Below are 21,718 nucleotides of genomic sequence, written 5' to 3'. Positions count from 1 at the left end.
GCAATACTTTCAGCAATGAAGACACATTTTTTAAAAAAACAAAAAACTAGAATATTCGAGCCTGGCTTTGACCGGCCCCCGTGTGACCCTAATCCCCCTCGATGAATGCCACCCGGAGGGAGTCTGCGTGGCGATGTCTGTCCGCAGAGCTGTGAGCCTCCTCGGGCCTGCAGTGGGGATGAGCGTGACAGACCGCCCGTCCGTCCGTCCGTCCGTCCCGTTTCTCTTCGCGGTCTGCATTCCGATTAGCCTGGACCCTTTAGAACAGCCAGGGGTCCCCGCTGCACTGAGAGCTGGAGGAGGCGGGTGTCACTGTTCGTCCTCAGAGCTCCTCCCAGTGGGGATGGAGCCCACAGCCCAGGCCTGTGCCCTGAGCGGGATTCGAACCCGGGGCCTCCTGGTTCCTAGGTCGATGCCCAACCACTGAGCCACACTGGCTGGGCGTTTTCTGTTTTGTGTTTTAGCCAATAAATGGGTCTAGCCCACCGGGCAGTTGCAGGAGACTTTATTGTGTCGTCGTCCGTATGTACAAACATTCCCGCGTGGATATAACGAATGCATCCCAGCACGTCGGGCTATTTACAATAACTTTTTGGGGTGTTTTTCTTTTTTTTTACAATTTTTTTTTTACAAGATTACGTCTCTTGATACCATGACACACGCACACGCACACACACACACACACACACACACACACGGGAAACATCCTAATTACAGACATAAATAAATTATGGAGTTTGCGTGGCCGCTGGGAGGGACGGATTCCCGCGGACCGTCCATCTGGGCGAGGGAGGATGGCGACATGGCAGCCTCGTCAGCCGCCGCGTCCACGGGGCCAGGGGCCGCGAGATTCGTCAGGAGGGAAACGGCGAGTCTGGCCACACGGACGCACAGACGGAGCCACCGTCTCTCTGAGTTTCCTGGGGTGTTTTGTTGTTGTTGCTGACTATGTTTTTATTGACGTCAGAGAGGAAGCGAGAGAAACATCCATGATGGAGGGGATCCCGCATCGGCTGCCTCCCGCCCGCCCCACGCTGGGGATGGAGAAGATGCCGTCGCTGGAGGAGAAAACCGTAAAAAAGCAGCGAGAAAGGAGTTGTAATTTCCCCCGGGGGCCGTGGGGGGAGCAGCGAATGGAATCGGTCATTTTAGCGTCAAAAGTTCCATTGGTGCCCGGCCGGCGTGGCTCCGTGGCTGGGCGTCGACCTATGAACCAGAGGTCAGGGTTCGATTCCGGCCAGGGGCACACGCCGGGGTTGTGGGCTCCATCCCCAGTAGGGTGCGGGCGGGAGGCAGCCGGTCCGCGATTCTCTCTCCTCGTGGCTGTCTCTCTCTCCCTGTCCCTCTGCCTTCCTCTCGGAAATAAAGGGATCTATATATATAAAAGGCTAATATGCAAAGTGTCCCTGCGGGAGTTCGACCGGGAGACCTGGAGTTCGATCGTTCGCTATGATGTGCGCCGGCCACCAGGGGGCGGCGTGGAACGAGGGAAGGCCGCGACCGGCCCTGATCGCCAGCCAGCCCTAGGGACCCGCCCCGTGCACGAATTCCGTGCGCAGGTCTGCTAGTCTATTAGAAGGTCAAATGGAAAGTTGCCCCGGTGAAGGCGAGGCCTGGAGTCAGTATGATCTGGGCGCTGGCCCCAGGGGTCTGATGGGAGAGGCCCCGGGAGCCCGCGGTTCTGTGACGATGCGGTGTCAGCTGGCCGCGCCACGCCTGGACACGGAATTTGCATGGGCTGGGTCGCGTGTGCGTGCTCTCTGCTCCCGGGGGATGTGGCTGAGGCCGACGCAGACTCCCGTGGGGCGCTGTGTCCGGAGGCCTCGGGGTGGAGAGAGGCTCCTGGGGGTGAGGCCGGGGCACACCCAAGGGCTCGGCCGCCTGGAGGGCAGCTCAGGGCCTCTGGGGAGCCCAGCGGTGATGGTGTGGGTGGTGGTGTTTCAGGGGGGGCCCTGGGGAGAGACGGAAAACACCTGTTAGTCCCCTGGCCCCCTGGGGTCCCGCCTGACCCCGAAAGGTCGCAGACCGCCCCGTCCCCTCTCTCCGTCCAGCCTCTCCCTGCCCGGGTTGCAAAAAGCAAATGCAAATTTATTTTTTTTTTTTAATATAATTTTTTTTTTGGTAATTTCAGAGAGGAAGGGAGAGGGAGAGAGAGAGAGAAGCATCCATGATGAGAGAGAATCAGGGATCGGCTGCCTCCTGCACGCCCCCTACTGGGGATGGAGCCCGCAACCTGGGCGTGTGCCCTGACCAGGATTCGAACCCGTGACCTCCTGGTTCCTAGGTCGAAGCTCAACCACGGAGCCACGCCGGCCGGGCGGACCCGTCATTGTGAAAACATCAGACGTTAATCTAGGATCGCTTCTCCATTATTTTAAATCAACACACACCTTTAGACATGGCTTTGTACGGTCGGCTGGATGACGGTAAAGTCCGTAACGAAAAAGCAGGGAGATGCTCGTTAAATAGCCGGTAACACTTTTTAAAGACCATGTTACTGGGTTTAGCTAATTCCATTGGGGTCATATTTTGAAGAAAACGCACACCGTATATTTCAGTAAAATGTCTGTAATAAGAAAATAAGCTTCTTGTCCAAATATTATCTCCTGCACTTCGTATTGGAAAATCTTAATTTCGAGAACATTTCTGCTGCATACGATTATAGATTTTTTTTCCATATGGATTTATGGTTTAAAAGACAAAGAAGTCCCAGCCGGTGTGGCTCACTGGACAGAGTGTGGGGCCTGCGGACGGAAGGGTCCTGGGTTCGATTCCCCATCAGGGCACAGGCCCGGGTTGCGGGCTGGATCCCCAGTAGGGGGTGTGCAGGAGGCAGCCGGTCCATGGTTCTCTCTCATCATGGATGTTTCTCTCTCTCTCTCTCTCTCCCTTCCTCACTGAAAATCAAGAAAAATATCTATACTAATAAAAGGGTGATATGCTAATTAGACCGGGAGACCTTCTGGACATCCTTCCGGACATCCTTCCGGACAAAGCCATGGTGGCGGGGCTGAGGCAGAGGTGGTTAGGGGCGATCAGGCAGGCAGGCAGGTGAGCAGTTAGGAGGCAGCGGTCCCGGATTGCGAGAGGGTGCAGGCCGGGCTGAGGGATACCCCCGCCCCACATGCAAGAATTTTGTGCACCGGGCCACTAGTATTTTATAAAAAGACAAAGAAAAGCAAGCATTCTGTATAAAATAAAAGGAAGGTTAAAAGGAAAAGAAGAAGAGGGCGGGAAAAGGGAATTAAACATCGACCCTACGATTTATGCTAAAATGAACCCCCGTGAGCAGATGCGAATGGGGAGAAGGACTCCCCGGGGGACGAGAGCCCCATCTCACAGGCCTGCGGCTCTGGGTGTTGGCTTTCCCCCAGGACTGCCCCGTGTGGGGAAGGCAGGTGGCTCTTACCGTGCCCCGGGGGCGGGCGGTCGGGGGTCCGGAAGGTCTGGAGGGTGGCCGGCCCCTCCCCCGTGGGGGTCAGCACCTGGACCTCGAGTCGGTACAGGGTGGACGGCCTCAGGTTGGGCACGGTGAGGAAGGCGTGGTTCTGGGGGCGACACCAAGCGAGAGGCCGTCAGAGACGCTGGGGAAGGAAGACAGACCACGGCCCGGCTGGTGTGGCTCAGTGGTTGGGCGTTGACCTCGGAACCAGGAGGTCACGGTTCGAGGCCCAAGTTGTGGGCTCGGCCCCCAGTCGGGGGCGCGCGGGAGGCAGCCGACCTATGATTCTCTCTCGTGGTGGATGTTTCTGTCTCCCTCTCGCCCTCTCCCTTCCTCTCTGCGATCAACAAAAATACATTTAAAAGAAGAAGATGCACAATGTATGCATGTTGGGTGACAGGCTGTGGTGTCCGGTCCCCAGGTAACTTAGAGTCTGGCCCTGATTTCTGGGGTCCCCCACTGGGTGGTGTCTCAGGATCAGGCTCACTTCCTGGCAGCCCAAGACCCTGGACAGAGCTCACCCCTGAGGCCGGTCCCGGGTCACCCTTGGACCCCATGGCCCATGCCTCACGCACACCCAACCCACTCCCAGCATCCCTGCTTCTGCCGGAAGCCGGTCCATCCTTGCTGCTTGACACAGTCGCCACAGGGAAGAGACATCTGCACAGCCTGTGTTTCAAGGGACCTGGCGTCTATGGCATCCTGTTCTTAATGTTTGCTCCCCGTCTTAGCGCTATGTGTTCTAACCAAGGTCACCTCTCTGAGAAAGCTTGTTTCCCCAGGTGGGGGTTTTTCCCTGGAGTTAGGGATTAACAGGACTGAGGAAATGAATAAATCAGTAAAAACCCCTTAACTAAGTCCCAGGCGGGTAGTTAATCACCTTAACTACGAACAATCAGGCTTAAGCTACATAATCTTTACATAGGATAATCTTTCACACTTGATCTTAGCCAAAAGGCCGAGAAGCGATAACATAGGATAATCTTTCAGTTACTTCCTTGTAGCTTAACAGAACAATAGAGTAGTGGCCTTGGAATGGAGATAAGAAACGCCCTAACCTTTGGAATAGAATGGATGGAATTAAAATCCACTGGTATAAATACAGATGTAACAGGACAATAAACATGGAACCTGGCTAGAACCTGGCTAGAACCTGGCTAGGCTGATGATCAATTGAAAGCTGTCTCTGTGTATTTCCTTCTTTGCTGACTCTGTCCACACCTTTGGGAACCCCTGGACCTGCTGGGGTTGGACCCCAACATGCTTCCTCATGGCTCACCCACACCCACCCACTCCCAGCATCCCTGCTGTCTCATTCTGTGGGACTTTTCTTCTGGGATTTGGGTTCTTTCTCTTCGTTTTGGAGCAGGCCTTGGCGATTCTGAGAGCGTTTGTGAAACCCTCATGGGGGTTGGGGGGGAGGGGGTGTTTTTCACGCCAAGGCCCTGAGTGGCGTGGGAGACGGGCCAGCTCATTAGGGGCTGAGCGGATCGGATGGGGGCGCAGGAAGAGGGACAACAGCTCCTTCCGGCTCTTTTCTCCCCAATGAAGACCACTCGCTGTGCGTGTGCACCGGGGCGAGAGGGACGCCGGAGACGAAGGCGGGAGGAGAGGGTCTCACACTCGTACAGTCAAGATGGGAGCAGGGGCTCTGGTCCCGGAATCTGTGTAGAGGGCAGTTGATTCTTTTTTTTTTTTTTTTAAATAGTTTTATTGATTTCAGAGAGGAAGGGAGAGGGAGCGTCAACCTATGAGCCAGGAGGTCAGGGTTCGATTCCCGGTCAAGGGCACGTGCCCGGGTTGCGGACTCGATCCCCAGTAGGGGGCGTGCAGGAGGGAGCCGGTCCGTGATTCTCTCTCATCATCGATGTTTCTCTCTCTCCCTCTCCCTTTCTCTCTCTAAAATCAATAAAAATATACATATATTTTAAAAAACCAATGGAAAAATATCCTTGGGTGAGGATTACGGACAATAAATAAATAAGTGAACCAAAGGTTCAGAAGGAGGAAGGTGGGAAGAAGACAGGAGGAGGCGTGGTGGGTGTGGGGGGCACAGACATGGGGGGGCACGGACACGGCGGGGGTGCCTACCGCGGGCAGGATCTGGGACTGCGAGATGATGCTGTTGGGCAAGCTGTTCTGCCTGCTCTCGGTCGTCACCTCCGCCCAGGTCACCTGGAAGCCGGTCGCGGGCGGGTCGAGGTTGGCCTGGGCCGTCGTCCAGGCGAAGTGGCCAGTGACGTTCCCGTCCTGGACGGCGAAGGAGGCGGACAGGTCCTGGGGGGTGGCCAGCACTTTGGGGAGGTCGGGACCTGTTGGGGTGGGAAGGTGGGGCCGGTGAGGCGGGGGGGGGACCGGATGCCACGGGGTGCCTTCTGGGCAGGGGGTGGGGAGGGCTGGTGCAAGGGGACCTGCGTCTCGTCTCGTCTTGTCTTGTCAGGAAGCGCAGTCTCCAGGGACCAGCGCTGTGATGGACAGGGATCGCGAGGGAGCCGGCCCCGGGTGAGGGCCACCCCGGGCAACCTGCTGCCCCTCCATCCCCTGGAGTTTGTTCTCAGAATCCGGGGACGGGAGGCGGAGGAAGGATCCGAAATCTGCCAGGAGGTGGCCATCTCTCAGAGGAGAGAAAAGGACTGGGGTGGGAGGGTTGATGCGGAAGGCGTTAGAAGCTCCTAGAAGGAGGTGAGGGGACTGCGTGGGAGCGGCCGGGGATGGTTGTCCGCCTGCAGGACACACGCCTGGGTGGCGGGCTCGATCCCCGGACGGGGCGTGAGGAGGCGGCCGATGCGAGATTCTCTCTCGTCATCGATGTTCCTATCCCTCTCTCCCTCTCTCTTATTCTCTGAAGTCAATACAAATCCACAGTAATAAAAGGTAATATGCCAATTAGACCGGACATCTTCCGGACGTCCTTCCGGACAAAGCCACGGTGGCGGGGGCCGAGGCAGAGGTGGTTAGGGGGGATCAGGACGGGAGAGCAGTTAGGGGCGATCAGGCCGGCAGGGGAGAGCAGCTAGGGGCGATCAGGCTGGCAGGGGAGGGCAGTTAGGGGCGATGAGGCTGGCAGGGGAGGGCAGTTAGGGGCGATCAGGCTGGCAGGGGATGGTAGTTAGGGGGTGATCAGGCCGGCAGGCAGAGGTGGTTAGGGGCGATCAGGCCGGCAGGCAGAGGTGGTTAGGGGCGATCAGGCCAGCAGGGGATGGCAGTTGGGGTGATCAGGCCGGCAGGGGAGAGCAGTTAGGGGCGATCAGGCCGGCAGGGGAGGGCAGTTAGGGGGCGATCAGGCCAGCAGGGGAGGGCAGTTGGGGGGATCAGGCCAGCAGGGGAGGGCAGTTGGGGGCAATCAGGCTGGCAGGGGAGAGCAGTTAGGGGCGATCAGGCCGGCAGGGGAGAGCAGTTAGGGGTGATCAGGCAGGCCGGGGAGCGCAGTTAGGGGCGATCAGGCCGGCAGGGGAGGGCAGTTAGGGGGCGATCAGGCCAGCAGGGGAGTGCAGTTGGGGTGAACAGGCCAGCAGGGGAGGGCAGTTGGGGGCGATCAGGCCAGCAGGGGAGGGCAGTTGGGGGTGATCAGGCCAGCAGGCAGAGGCGGTTAGAGGCGATAAGGCCAGCAGGGGAGGGCAGTTAGGGGGATCTGGCTGGCAGGGGAGGGCAGTTGGGGGCGATCAGGCCAGCAGGGGAGGGCAGTTGGGGGCGATCAGGCCAGCAGGCAGAGGCGGTTAGGGGGGATCAGGCCAGCAGGGGAGGGCAGTTGGGGGCGATCAGGCCAGCAGGCAGAGGCGGTTAGGGGGGATCAGGCCGGCAGGCAGAGGCGGTTAGGGGGGATCAGGCAGGCAGGCAGGCGAGCGGTTAGGAGCCAGCAGTCCCAGATTGCAAGTCGGACGTCCCCTGAGGTGTCCCGGATTGGAGAGGGTACAGGCCGGGCTGAGGGACACTCCCCCGCCCCGTGCACAAATTTCGTGCACCGGGCCTCTAGTCTATACGTATTTAAAGGTGTGTGTGTACATTTTGGGGAACAGCCTATACCCGGGCCCTCCCACGGAGGCAGAGGGCACTGCCTGGGTTCAGGGCGCTGCGCGGAGTGGCCTGGGGACACCTCAAAGTGGCCGACCCCGCGGCTGGCACCCAGGAGGCCCGTCCACGCACCTGCTTCCCCCGGGCAGCTGAGGTGGGCGCGGCTCTGCCCCTGCAGCGCCGTGCAGGGCGGGGTCCTGAAGGAAAGGGTCTCGGCCTTCGAGGGGCCCCGCGGCCCCGTGGGCTGCACGGTCAGCTTGTACTTGCAGGAAAACGCTAGGTCTCGGAGGATCATGTAGTTCTCCTGCGGCGAGAGAGAGGGACGCGGTGGCGGTACAGCTCACTGGGGGTGGAAACCGCGGCAGGAGACGAGACGGTCCCCCCTTCAGGGTGTTTCCCGATGTTGGAGGGGTGCCATGTGGCCTCTGCAAGGAGCACAGGGCAGCCTGTCCAGGCTTTTCATTTTATTAAAATACTAGAGGCCCGGTGCACGGATTCGTGCACTGGTCGGGGGCGTGGCCTGCGGGGATTGGCCCGCTCTGGGGGTGACACTCATCTCGGTCAGCCGAGCGGCACTCTCGCTGTGGGAGTGCACTGACCACCAGGGGGCAGCTCCCGCGTTGAGCGTGAGCCCCCTGGTGGTCCGTGCGTGTCATAGCGACCGGTCAAACGGTCATTCTGGTCGTTCCACCATTCGGTCTCTGGGCTTTTATATAGACAGGTTTCTATTGATCTCAGAGAGGAAGGGAGAGGGAGGGAGAGAGAGAGATAGAAACATCCATGATGAGAGAGGATCATGGATCGGCTGCCTCCTGCACGCCCCCTGCTGGGGATCGAGCCCGCAACCTGGGCATGTGCCCTTGACCAGGATCTCTCTTGTCCGTATTCTGCCCCTTTCGGGAGGGAGGGGGCTCTGTGACTACTTCCCGCCCAACATGGCGCTGGAACAGAAACACAAGCAACACCTGAAGTCCGAGGACTGAGAGGCTCCGAGGTGACTGTCTCGCCCCAGGACGGGGGACCCCAAGGGCTCTCACTGGCGTTAGGGATGCTCACCCACTCTCACCGGTGAGGTCCCCCAGGGCTGGGATGTGGAAAAGGCAGGGGGGGCCTTGCTCACCTGCCTTTTGGGGGGAGGGAAGGGGGCGCTGCCGCCGGACAGCAGTGCGGATTCGTGAGAAGTGAGAGACAGGAAGTCAGAGAGAGTCTGGTCGGCGTGGCTCAGTGGTTGAGCATCGACCTCTGAACCGGGAGGCCAGGGTTCGATTCCTGGTCAGGACACATTGTGGGCTCGATCCCCAGTCGGGGGCACACAGGAGGCAGCCGATCCGTGATTCTCTCTCATCTTGGATGTTTCTCTCTCTCTCACCCTCTCCCTTCCTCTCTGAGATCAATATATATATTATATATTAGTTATATGGTATACTAGAGGCCCGATGCATGAAATTCATGCAAGGGACTCGCCCTTGGGGCCCCAGCTTCGTCTAGAAGGTCGTCCGGAAGGTTATTTGACTGTCTGGTCTAATTAGCATATTATGCTTTTATTATTATAGATATTCCTTCTATATATATAAAAGCCTAACCATTATTATAGATATTCCATCTATATACATAAAAGCCTAACCATTATTATAGATATTCCATCTATATATATAAAAGCCTAACCATTATTATAGATATTCCATCTATATATATAAAAGCCTAACCATTATTATAGATATTCCATCTATATATATATAAAAGCCTAACCATTATTATAGATATTCCATCTATATATATAAAAGCCTAACCATAGCAATCCGGTCGCTATGACACGCACTGACCACCAGGGGGCAGATGCTCAATGCAGGAGCTGCCCCCTGGTAGTCAGTGCGCTCCCACGGCCAACCTCCTGCGTTCCCTCCCCGTGGCCAGCCAGCCCCGATCGGGACTGGGCAAGACAGCCCCCATCGGCCCCGATCGCCAGCCAGGCTGAGGGACCCCACCTGTGCATGAATTCATGCACCGGGCCTCTAGTATATACATAATAAATCAATAATATAAATAAATAAAGTTAACAGCCAAGTCGTCGGTGCATGGCGTGAACAAGTAATGCCTGTCGCTGCTGGGTGCATTGGTGGCACTTGCGGACGCGACTGCGTGAGGTGCTGAGCCCCAGGACCGCATAGAAGGCCCCTGGGAGAGCGACACCTTCAGACGTGCAGCCAAGTCAGCACTCAGAGGACAATTCAAAGCTTTTGCCCAATTGCATGGAACACCGAGCCCTTCTGGGCGGGCTGGGTGTCCCTGAGGGACGGGCCTCGCATCTGCCCGTGGCCCGGCCTGAGCGACACGTCGGCAAGCTCTCGAGGGGACGCGGTGTCCGGGGAGAGGAGGCGCGAACGGGGACCCTCAGCTGTTCTGTCTTCGCCTGGCGTTTGCTCGATAGGGGATTGGTGAGAACGACATACCCACGGGACAGACGACTTACACGTGTCTGGGTCCAATTCTATACGCACGGTGGAGGAGTCTATTGTCTATTCCGGACGGAGCCGCGGGGTCGCGGACTCACCTGTGTCGTGGCGGACGCCGCCGCCGCTGGCCGGTCGGTGTCATTGTGGGCACAGGCCTCCGGGACCCACCGCACCTGGTAGCGACTGGCGCCGGGGTCTGCAACGGAGAACAGTCCGGGGTCACATCCCACCCAGTCCCGGGTCCCCAAGACGTGACTGAACAGGAAGGAAGGAACTAAAGTAGCACAGGTGACCCCCAAGTGCATGCCTGAAGCAAAGGGGGGCCCACGGGGACTTCAGATCCCGACTACTATTCCGGGATATAGTGGTTGAGCGTCGGCCTAGGAAGCAGGAGGTCAGGGTTCGAGTCCTGGTCAAGGGCACGTGCCCGGGTTGCAGGCTCGATGCCCAGAAGGGGGCGTGCAGGAGGCGGCCGGTGCAGGCTTCTCTCTCCTCATGGATGTTTCTCTCCCTCTCCCTTCCTCGCTGAAATTAATGTAAAAAGATATTTTTAAATAAGATGCTAGCATCTCATCCTCGTCTGACGGGGGTGGGGTAGGGGGGCTTCTGAGGGGAGAGTGTTTGATGGGATCAGGTGCCTGACTGGGACCTGGGAGGAGAAAAAAAACTCACATCAGAGAACAAAAGGGACAGCAGGCGGGCCCCGCGGTGCCGGGTTCGAGGGGACCCGCCGAGGGCGCCTTGGCTCTGTGCTGGTTGTATTTTCCTTCGGATTCTTTTCGAGAGGGTGGGAGGGAGGGGGAGAAACGTCGACGGGAGAGACGCGTCGGTGGGTGGCCTCCTGCACGCGCCCCGGGGACCGACCGGGGCCGGGGATCGAGCCTGCAACCCAGGAGCGTGCCCGTTGGCCAGATCGAACCCGGGACCGACTTCGGTCCGCAGGCCGACGCTCCATGCACTGAGCCACACATGCAGGCCAGTCTTCTGGGTTATTTTTTTTTTTAAAGAGAATTGTGGGGTTGTTTAACAGAATTATGGTTTTTTAAAAAATATATTTTGTATTGATTTTTTTACGGAGAGGAAGGGAGAGGGATAGAGAGTTTGAAACATCGATGAGAGAGAAACATCGATCAGCTGCCTCCTGCACACTCCCTACTGGGGATGTGCCCGCAACCCAGGTACATGCCCTTGGCCGGAATCGAACCCGGGACCCCTCAGTCCGCAGGCCGACGCTCTATCCACTGAGCCACACCGGCCAGGGCGAGAATTGTGGCTTTTTAACTGGATTGCGGGATGCCCATCTGCAGGGAGTGAGTGCACGGCACTCCCCTCAGCGACGCCGCCCTGGCACCGGGCCGTGAGGCTGCCTCCCAGGAGCAGTGGCTTTGCTGGGACGTCGACAGGAGGACGGAGCAGCCCCGGCCGGTGCTGCTCAATGGTCAGCGCTCCGGCGGCATACCAAGGGGTCCCGGGTTCGACTGCCGGCCGAGGGCACGTCGACGAGTTGCAGGTTGGATCCCCACCCCAGTCTCAACAGAACGGCGTTGTGTGGAGCAGCCGCTTTCCTCGAGAGCCATCGTGTGGCCCGACATGCGTCCACCCCCACCCCCCCGACTCCCACCTCACCCCCCAGGACCCTGACAGGCTGTGCGACCGGCCGATCGGCCGACCGGGAGCCGATGGCAGTGACCAGGCCCCCGCGTACCTGCTGTCCTTTTCCAGTAGACCTTCGCCTGCAGCCGGCCGTCCTGGAAGAAGGGGGCGCCCACCTCCAGCCGGCGGGCGGGCCGGCGCCGCTGAGCAGGGGGCTGTGGCCGGATCGGCCCTCCTCTGTCCTTCCCAAGCGGGTCTTCTGCAACCAAGGAAAGGGTCCGGGTGACGGGTCAGAAGTCATGCCGGGCCCGGCCCGCGTGGCTCGAGGGTGAGCGTCGGCCCAGGAACCAGGAGGTCGGGGTTCGATTCCCGGTCACGGGCACAGGCCCGGGTTGCGGGCTCGATCCCCGGGGGGGGGGGGGGGGGGGTGCAGGAGGCGGCCGGTCCATGATTCTCTCATCCTTGATGTTTCTCTCTCTCTCTCTTTTCCTCTCTCTAAAAATGAATGAAAACAGATTTTTAAAAACAGACGGGGGCTGGATTTGGTGTGAAGCCATAGCTTGCAGAGTCAGAGAGAGAGAGAGGTGCTGCTCAGGCACCACCCCCACCCCCAGGGCCCCAGGACCAGGTGTGGACCCTGACATGAGCCAGACGCATACTTGGAATATTTCCGCTTAAATGGCTCGCACCCGTGTCTGCGGAGCTGAGGCGCACGTCCTTGGTTTAAGGGCCCTTCACCCGAATGCAGGGTGTGCCTCAGGGTGTCTCCCGCACCCCCAGGCAGGTCTGCTGCACCCCAGCTGGTGCCCAGCCGTGCACCCCCAGCGCTGACGCCCTCGCACAATCCGGGAACCCTCGGGGGGTGTCGGGGAGCCGGTTTTGGCCCGATCCCCACAGGCCAGGCCGAGGGACCCCACCGGTCGGTGCACGAATCCGTGCACAGGGCCTCTAGCCTATCTCTATATATAAAAGGCTCATATGCAAATTGTCCGCTCGGGAGTTCGACCGGCAGAGCGCGAGTTCGATTGCTCACTCTGACCTTCAGAGGGTGGAAGGGCTCAAAGGTGAGGGGCTCACAGGTGAGGGGCTCGGTCCCCATCCCACACACCCGCCATCCCGGACCCAGGGCTGTCAATCAGACGCCCCCAGACCCAGGAGCAGGACTCCACGCATTTGCTGGGGCGGCTTCCAGAACCCGGGGACCCTTTCCTCACTCGGTCACGGGTTTATGATAACGGAGAAAGCTCAGGCCCCGCCGGCGTGGCTCAGTGTGTGAGCGTCGACCTGGGAACCAGGAGGTCAGGGTTCGAATCCCGGTCAGGGCACAGGCCCGGGTGGCGGGCTCCATCCCCAGTAGGGGGTGTGCAGGAGGCGGCCGGTCCATGATTCTCTCTCATCACTGATGTTTCTAACTCTCTCACCCTCTCCCTTCCTCTCTGAAATCTGTAAAAATATATATTTTTAAGAAACGAAATGAAAAAAACAAGAAAACTCAGGAACAGGCAGATGGAGGAGACACATAGCCAACGGGGTGAGGAAGGGGGTGGGGAGTACAGCCCCTCACCCTCTCCAGGCACCCCACAGGCCCCCAATCGGCTCCCGGGCACCCACCCCAAACTCTCCGACCCCCTCTTTTCTGTTCTTAAGGAGACTGTCTAATGCAGGTGCGACTGATGGCCATTGGTCCTTCGAGGTGCCCCTCGCGATGCAGCCCCGCCCCCTGCCCCCAGCTGGGGAGGGGAGGGTGGGGCTGGCCATTCCAGTCCTCTAACCCCAGGTGGGTGCAGACCAGCCCCCCGCCTCCCTCCCCCCAGGAGCCTCCAGCAGCCCCGCAACAAAGGCGCCTTCATCCCGCTCACCGCTTGGGGAAATTCCAGGAGGTGCTGGGAATCTAGACCGACGCCCAACGCATACTTCTTATTCTAAGTCACCACCTGGCCGGCTGCTCCTGCGGGAGAGGCAGCCGCTCCCTGCAAACAGCTGGAGAGCCAGCGGCTGGGCCAGGAGGAGGCGGGGGGAGGAGGAGGGTGCGGTAAGGGGGGAGTGGGGGGCAGACGATCACCCAGCTCCCTGCAAAGGGCAGCCCTCTCCCCAGCCCCCCCTGCCATCATGGGGTCTGGTCCTGCCAAGGCATCAGCGGGAGTTAGTTCACCGTCTGACTGAAGACCACAGGCTCCCTTTTAAATGGGTCGTTGTGTGTGGCCTGAGAATGGGGTTATAAGTACCCAGTGGCCCCAGCCAGTGTGGCTCAGTGGGCAGAGCACCGGCCCTCAGACTGCAGGGTCCCGGGTTCGATTCCGGTCAAGGGCGGCGCGTGCCTGGGTGGCAGGTTTCCCAGCCGTGGTCGGGGTGCGTGCAGGAGGCAACCCATCGATGTGTCTCTCTCACGTGGATGTCTCTCTCTGTCTCTCCCTCTCGCTCTAAAAATCAATGGAAAAATATCCTTGGGTGAGGATTAAAAACAACAACAAATCTCTATATATATATAAAAGCCTAAGTGACCATCCGACCGTTTGCTATGACGGGCACTGACCACCAGGGGGCAGACGCTCAACACAGGAGCTGCCAAACTGCAGACTTGGCAGCTGCGGTTCTCAGGTGACACAACCAGAACCAGAGAGGAGGGAGCCCGAATCCGGGACCCCTCAGGGGATGGCGGGGAGCCGGTTTCAGCCCGATCCCCACAGGCCAGGCCGAGGGACCCCACCGGTGCACGAATCCGCGCCCCGGGCCTCTAGTCTATGTATATAAAAGGCTAACATGCAAATTGTCCGCGCAGGAGTTCAACCGGGAGAGCGGGAGTTCGATCGCTTGCTATGATGTGCGCTGACCACCAGGGGGCGGTGCCGAACATGGCGGGCGACCAGCGGCGGTGGCAGGGGGCTGAGGGAGCGAGGGAAGGGGGAGGCGGGGAGGCGGGGAGGCCAGGCCTCGGGACCTTAATGTGCACCGATTTCGTGCACCGGGGCCTCCAGTACATAAACCAGAAAATGCTCCGATGGCACCCAAGCAAATGGGGATTTTTTTTTCCTCCTGGTTCCTGGCTGTGGGAAGGAATGAATACATGACGTGATGGGAGCCTGCAATCCCGTCCCAGCTGCTCACCAGGAAGGAATGCGGTTTGTTTGTTGGGAAAAAAGCAGAAGGAGAGGAGGAGGCGGGCGGAGGGAGGGGGAGCCGTGAGGCGGGGAGATGGACAGGTGGGGATCTGGTGGGCGGGACTGAAAAGAGTGAGAAATCTCCTATACGACTCACACCTCCCAAGGGACATTGGGTCCAAAATGGGTATTAGAGGAAGAGTAGACACATAATTCCTAGTTTGGCTATTACTTTAATTTTATAAGAAAAGAGGTGGCAGGCCCGGCCGGCGTGACTCCGTGGTTGAGCATCAACCTAGGAACCAGGAGGTCAGGGTTTGATTCCCGGTCAAGGGCACATGCCCGGGTTGTGGGCTCGATCCCCAGTAGGGGGCGTGCAGGAGGCAGCCAGACCGTGATTCTCTCTCCTCATGGATGTTTCTATCTCTCTCTCTCCCTCAACCTTCGTCTGTAAAATAAAAATATATATATATATACTAGAGGCCCGATGCATGAAGATTCATGCAAGACTGGGCCTTCCTTCCCCTGGCTGCCAGCACCGCCTTCGCTCTGGCTGGAGCCACCTTTCCGCCTTCCCATGCTGCCCAGAGCCCCAAAGCGGCTGGGGTGGTGCAGAATGCCTGTGTCCCGCCCCACCCCCGGCACTCTGCGTATGCAAATTAACCCACCAGCTTTGTTGGGTTAATTTGCATACTCACTCCTGATTGGCTGGTAGGTGTCACGAAGGTACGGTCAGTTTGCATCTTTCTCTTTTATTAGTGTAGATATTGTAAAAAGTCGGCCACATGTAGATTGCAAATGAAATGCTCTCTCTCTGCACGGTAACCCCCCGTGGTTGCTGGGCAGGTGGGCGCGGGGCCGATGAGCCCGGGAGACACTCACTGTTGCTGGCGGCGGGCGTGGGGGTGAAGCGCAGGGCGACCTTCGCGCTCTTGAGGCGCGTCTGCCCCCAGTAGGCCACAGCCTGCAGCTCCACGCTGTAGTCGGAGTCCGGCTGCAGGCCCTCCAGGACCATGGAGTTCTGGGACTGGGGGACAGGTGGAGGGCACCGCAGTCACAGGCCACCCCGCCTCCCAGCCCCACCCCCACCCCCCCCCCGCAGGAGGCTGCCCCCCCATTCCAGAATCAGATCACGGTCTCCTCACACTCATGGATAACTTTCTAAGCTCACCCCTTCTTCCTCTTTTTTAATTTTTATTTTAAATATATATATAATTTTCAATCCTCACCTGAGGATATTTTTCCATTGATTTTTTGAGAGAGTGGAAGACAGAGGGAGAGACACAGAGAGAAACATCGATGTGAGAGAGACACATCGATGGGTTGCCTCCTACACGCGCCCCGAGCAGGACCCAGGCCGGGGAGGAGCCTGCAACCGAGGTATGTGCCCTTGACTGGAATTGAACCCAGGACCCTGCAGTCCGCAAGCTGACGCTCTAGCCACTGAGCTACACTGGCCAGGGCCTGAGTTCCTCTTTAAGACCTGCAAATCCAGCCCTGACCAGTATGGCTCAGTGGATAGAGCATCGGCCTGCAGACTCAAGGGTCCCAGATTCGATTCCCGGTCAAGGGCATGTACCTGGGTTGCGGGCACATCCCCAGTAGGGGGTGTGCAGGAGGCAGCTGGTCGATGTTTCTCTCTCATCGATGTTTCTAACTCTCTATCCCTCTCCCTTCCTCTCAGTAAAAAAATCAATAAAATATATTTTAAAAAAATAAAAATAAAAATAACGGAGGGAGAGCCCTGGCCAGCGGTTCGGTGGGTTGGTGCATCATCCCGTGCACCAAAAGGTTGCGGGTTCGATTTCATGGTCAGGGCGCATGCCCAGGTTTCGGGTTCAACCCCCCATTGGAGCAGGTATGGGAGGCAGCCCTTCAACGTTTCTCTCTCACATGGATGTTTCTCTCTATCCCTCCCTCCCTCTCTCAAAACCAACAACCATATTTATTTTTAATAATAATAATTATTATGATGATAATTATAAGCTAAAACTAGAGGCCTGATGCACGAAATTCGGCTTTGTCTGGAAGGTCGTCCAAAAGGTTGTTTGGCTGTCCGGTCTAATTAGCATATTATGCTTTTATTATTATAGATAATAATAATAAACTAAAATAGCATAACCCCCAAAGACTAGCACAGCTAAATATCAAGGGTGGCTTTGGAGACGTATTTTATAATTCCAAATGGCACAGATACCCGACCGGCAGGGCTCAGTGGTTGAGCATCGACCTATGAACCAGGAGGTCAGGGTCCGATTCCTGGTCGAGGGCACAGGCCCGGGGTTGCAGGCTCCATCCCCAGTAGGGGGCGTGCGGGAGGCAGCCGGTCCATGGTTCTCTCTCATCATTGTTTCTCTCTCTCTCTCTCTCTCTCTCTCTCTCTCTCTCTTCCTCTCTGAAATCCCATAAAAAATATATTTTAAAAAATAAACAAACACATGGCACAGATGCTGCCTCTTCAGCACAAAAAATAAAAAATAAATAAGATAGAGAAACGCTGTTGCTATTTTTGCTGAAAGACTTTCCAACGTGTGTTTGTTTCCTTATGGCCCCGGGGGAACCGCGTTTGTGCAACTTTGTAACAACTCGAAGCAACGCGGTCTCAGCCCCGAGGAAAGGAAGTGGCGGCTCCCGTGCCGTGGAACACGCGTGTGCTACGCTCTGCGCTGGCCCGTGGACACGGTCCCAGGGGATCGTGCCTGTGCCCGTTGCCGCTGGCCTTTCGGGAGCGAGCTGCTCCCTGGGCTACATGCAGGCATCGGCAACAGCGACGCCAAAGGCATCGTCCTCGCTGTGAGCCGTGGCGGTACCGTAGCCGACAAGGCATGATTATCGCTAATTGTTTAAAAAATAAAAAATAAAAAAAGGCATCGGGACTCTCTGACCTCCTGGGTGAGACTATAAGGGTGAAGGGGGGAACATTCCACTCCCTCCATCTGCTCCTTTTTTTTTTTTTTTTTTTTTTTGCTGTAAAAATATTTTTTTTCTGTTAATCTTTATTGTTGAAGGTATGACATAGGTCCTCCTTCTTCCCTCATTGACCTCTTCCAGCCACTCCTGTCCTCCCACCCCCCAACCCCCGCCAGGCCCTCCCCACCCCATCATCTGTGTCCACGCTGATGCATATACACACACACGTTCATTGGTTGGTCTCTCCCCTCCCAACCTCCCCTGCCTCCCCTCTGATGACCAGAAACAGACCCAGAGTCACAGAAGCACTAACGGACTGTGGAACATGGGCCCTGCGTTAGCTTGGCGGGCGGCAGCCGGGAGCTGGCATGGCCCCGAGGGCACTCGGCCTCTTACCCCGTCCACAGACATCCTGCGCCTCTTCCTCGCGGGAACCCCTGCGCTGCGGGTGGCCCAGCTCCAGAAGACCTTGTAGTGGTGCACGGGGACATCCGGCTCCTGGGGCCCGTCCCAGGCCAGTGTGACGGTCACACTCCCGTCACCGTGGCTGGTGGCATTGGCGAGCCGGAGGCGGGCGGGAGCCGCAGGGGCCGACGGATCTGGAATCCCAGGAGAGGGGCGGCCATGGGACCCCAGCACCGAGCGGGACACAGAGTGGGGATCTGTGCACCCGTGCTGACCACAGGGCATGGGGCACCGTTTCTCTCCATACGGTGTCCCCCCGAAATGTGGTCACACGCTTTGAATAATTATGAAGGCCGTGTTTATTAAAACCGGAGGCCTGGTGCACGAAATTTGTGCACTGGGGGGGGGGAGGCCCTCAGCCTGGATGTGAGAGGTCACAGGTTGGGCCGAGGGACCCCACTGGTGCACGATCGGGGCCGGGAAGGGATGTGGAGGCTGGCCAGCTGGGGAGGGACCGCGGGAGGGCTCCAGGGCATGTCTGGCCCGTCTTGCTCAGTCCTGATTGGCCGGACCCCAGCAGCAAGCTAACCTACCAGTCAGAGCGTCTGCCCCCTGGTGGTCAGTGCACATCATAGCGACTGGTCGACCAGTCGACTGTCTGCCCCCTGGTGGTCAGTGCACGTCATAGCGTGCGGTTGAGTGGCCTTAGCATATCATTAGCATGTTACATTTTGATTGGTTGAACGGCCGACCGGTCGACCGGACACTTAGCATAGTGGCTTTTATTATATAGGATACATTTCATTTTCGAAATGGAGCTCACGGCTGTGAAAGTGTGTATACCCTTTGGGGGGACACCCGGTATGTATAATACCAGCTGGAAACCAGTAATAAATAAGACCCCTCTTGCCCGGCCGGTGTGGCTCAGGGGTTGAGCATCGACCTATGAACCAGGTGGTCACGGTTCGATTCCAGGTCGGAGCACGTGACCGGGTTGCAGGCTCGATCCCCCGTGTGGGGCGTACGGGAGGCAGCTGATCTATGATTCTCTCTCATCATGGATGTTTCTCTCTCTCTCCCTCTCCCTTCCTCTCTGGGGTCAATAAAAATATATTTAAAAAAAATACCCACAAATGGTATTCGTCTCGAAAAGAAAAAGTGTGGAAACGGACACACCAATCTGTGAAAAGTGAGACGTTTCTGTAAAAACAGGTGTTCTATGTTTTGGGGAAGCAAATGCGTTAAAAGGAAATAAACTCGCTTGGTCGCCAACCCAGCCAGCGAACCGCAGACTCACGTATCGAAGTTTCCCCGTAAAGGAGAGACTGACAGGAATTTGGGGTTTTTTTCCATGAAGATCGGGGTTCGGGCCCAGGAATGCCGGGCAGCGAGCCTGAGCTTCACGGAAGCCCTTTCGTCAAGTTGCTCTTTCTTTCTCTACTTAATCTGACGGTTATTTTCGGGGCTGTTTGGGAGGAGGGTGGGGTGCAGGAGGGGCATGCTCACCCCTGGAGGAGTGGACATGCTTGCTGGGGTCCCCAGGAGGAGGGTGGGGTGCAGGAGGGGCATGCTCACCCCTGGAGGAGTGGAAGTGCTTGCTGGGGGGCCTGGGGGGAGGATGGGGTGCAGGAGGGGGCATGCTCACCCCTGGAGGAGTGGAAGTGCTTGCTGGGGTTTCCGGGGGGAGGGTGGGGTGCAGGAGGGGTATGCTCACCCCTGGAGGAGTGGAAGTGCTTGCTGGGGTTCCTGGGGGGAGGATTGGGTGCAGGAGGGGGCATGCTCACCCCTGGAGGAGTGGAAGTGCTTGCTGGGGTTCCTGGGGGGAGGATTGGGTGCAGGAGGGGGCATGCTCACCCCTGGAGGAGTGGAAGTGCTTGCTAGGGGGCCTGGGGGGAGGATGGGGTGCAGGAGGGGGATGCTCACCCCTGGAGGAGTGGAAGTGCTTGCTGGGGTTCCCGGGGTGAGGGTGGGGTGCAGGAGGGGTATGCTCACCCCTGGAGGAGTGGAAATGCTTGCTGGGGTTCCCGGGGTGAGGGTGGGGTGCAGGAGGGGTATGCTCACCCCTGGAGGAGTGGAGGTGCTTGCTGGGGGGCCAGGGGGGATGATGGGGTGCAGGAGGGGCATGCTCACCCCTGGAGGAGTGGAAGTGCTTGCTGGGGTCCCCGGGGGGAGGATGGGGTGCAGGAGGGGGCATGCTCACCCCTGGAGGAGTGGAGGTGCTTGCTGGGGGGCCTGGGGGGAGGATTGGGTGCAGGAGGGGGCATGCTCACCCCTGGAGGAGTGGAGGTGCTTGCTGGGGGGCCTGGGGGGAGGATGGGGTGCAGGAGGGGCATGCTCACCCCTGGAGGAGTGGAGGTGCCTGCTGGGGGGCCTGGGGGGAGGGTGGGGTGCAGGAGGGGGCATGCTCACCCCTGGAGGAGTGGAAGTGCTTGCTGGGAGCCGTGAAGCCGCGGGTCCCATGCACGTTGACGGCTGCCACCCGGAACTGGTACCACCGGCTGGGCCGGATGTCCGCCAGCCGTGCCCGCTCGTCCGTGGTCTGTGGGGTCACAAAGCACAGGGGAGCCCCTTATTCTCACACGGCAGGGGGTCCGTTTCCAAAGACAAGCTCGAGGGTCCAGGCAGCTGAGACCTCGCCCCCTTCCCACCCCGAGGCTGGGGCGCCTCCCTCTCACACCCCAACTGGAGCTGGCGGTCGAGCCCGCAGCCAAGGTACGCGCCCTTGACCGGGAATCGAACCCAGGACCCTTCGGTCCGAGGGCCGGCACGCTAACCACTGAGCCGCACTGGCCAGGGGTGGTGGTTGTTTTGGGTTTTTTTACAAAATGGGTAGAGAATAGAATTACGGGATTCACTTGGCCGGGTTTCCCCCTCCATTTAAGATGCTTCTTTTGCATCGAACGTCTCAGTTATGTTGGGGCCTTTAAATTAGTTCAGACTTTATTCTGCTTGGGGGGATTCTACTGTTGGCAAAAGGCCCGAATCCCCTCGCTGAACACCTGGGCACGGGAGTGCGTTGTTTTTTTAAAAAAATATATATTTACTAGAGGCCCGGTGCACGAAATTTGTGCACCATGGGGGAGGGGGGGTGTCCCTCAGCCCGGGCTGCACCCTCTCCAATCTGGGACGTCCCTCTCGCAATCCAGGACCGCTGGCTCCTAACTGCTCGCCTGCCTGCCGGCCTGATCGCCCCTAACCACTCTGCCTGCTGGCCTGATCGCCCCCAACTCCCCCCCCCGCCAGCCTGCTTGCCCCCAACTGCCCCCTGCCAGCCTGATCACCCCTAACTGCCCCACCCCTGCCGGCCTGATCGCCCCTAATCTGCCTCCGCCTCGGCCCCGCCACCATGGCTTTGTCCGGAAGGATGCCCGGAAGGTCTCCCGGTCTAATTAGCATATTACCCTTTTATTAGTATAGATTGGTTTCAGAGAGAGAAACATCCATGATGAGAGAGAATCACGGATCAGCTGCCTCCTGCATGCCCCCCACTGCGGGTCAAGCCCGCAACCCGGGCCTGTGCCCTTGACCGGGAATCGAACCCTGACCTCCTGGTTCCTAGGTCAATGCCCAACCCCTGAGCCACGCCGGCCGGGCTGCTTTATTCTCTCTCTATCTCGGGGTAGACGCCTTGCGCCCGGCGTCCGTTTAACAGCTTTGGAAAGAAAAGGGGATATTGTGTTCCCTCTGCCCGGGGCAGAGCGGCAGGGGCCGGGCCGAGATAAACGCGGCCAATCGCCTTGTCAAGGGGCCGAGACGGAGCAGACAGCCCCTGGCAGGTTTGGCGAGCCGCCGGCGGCTCCCCCCGG

The 21,718-nt window shown here is 58.4% G+C and overlaps 1 protein-coding gene across 3 annotated transcripts in view; it reads right to left on the bottom strand.

The window, feature by feature from the left end:
* Positions 1-1,434: 1,434 nt before the first annotated feature.
* The window catches only part of ANOS1 (anosmin 1), a 54,871-nt gene continuing 34,587 nt past the window's right edge, over positions 1,435-21,718 (bottom strand). Inside the window, exons 6-14 of one of the 3 annotated variants that reach the window (XM_036311185.1) lie at positions 20,322-20,451; positions 17,904-18,106; positions 15,480-15,624; positions 11,612-11,758; positions 10,005-10,102; positions 7,586-7,757; positions 5,534-5,754; positions 3,410-3,548; positions 1,435-1,952 (exon numbers count right to left, since the gene is read on the bottom strand). In XM_036311185.1, coding sequence (XP_036167078.1) covers positions 1,894-1,952; positions 3,410-3,548; positions 5,534-5,754; positions 7,586-7,757; positions 10,005-10,102; positions 11,612-11,758; positions 15,480-15,624; positions 17,904-18,106; positions 20,322-20,451 — 1,314 coding nt within the window. In that variant the 3' untranslated portion in view covers positions 1,435-1,893. Of the gene's footprint in view, positions 1,953-3,409; positions 3,549-4,588; positions 5,107-5,533; positions 5,755-7,585; positions 7,758-10,004; positions 10,103-11,611; positions 11,759-15,479; positions 15,625-17,903; positions 18,107-20,321; positions 20,452-21,718 lie in introns of those variants that run through there. The other 2 variants (XM_036311187.1, XM_036311186.1) reach the window with 2 other exon arrangements.

This window comes from Myotis myotis, unplaced genomic scaffold (genome assembly GCF_014108235.1).
Source record: "Myotis myotis isolate mMyoMyo1 unplaced genomic scaffold, mMyoMyo1.p scaffold_m19_p_51, whole genome shotgun sequence".
NCBI classification, from domain to species: domain Eukaryota; kingdom Metazoa; phylum Chordata; class Mammalia; order Chiroptera; family Vespertilionidae; genus Myotis; species Myotis myotis.
This window is presented reverse-complemented; position numbering and strand designations above follow the sequence as displayed.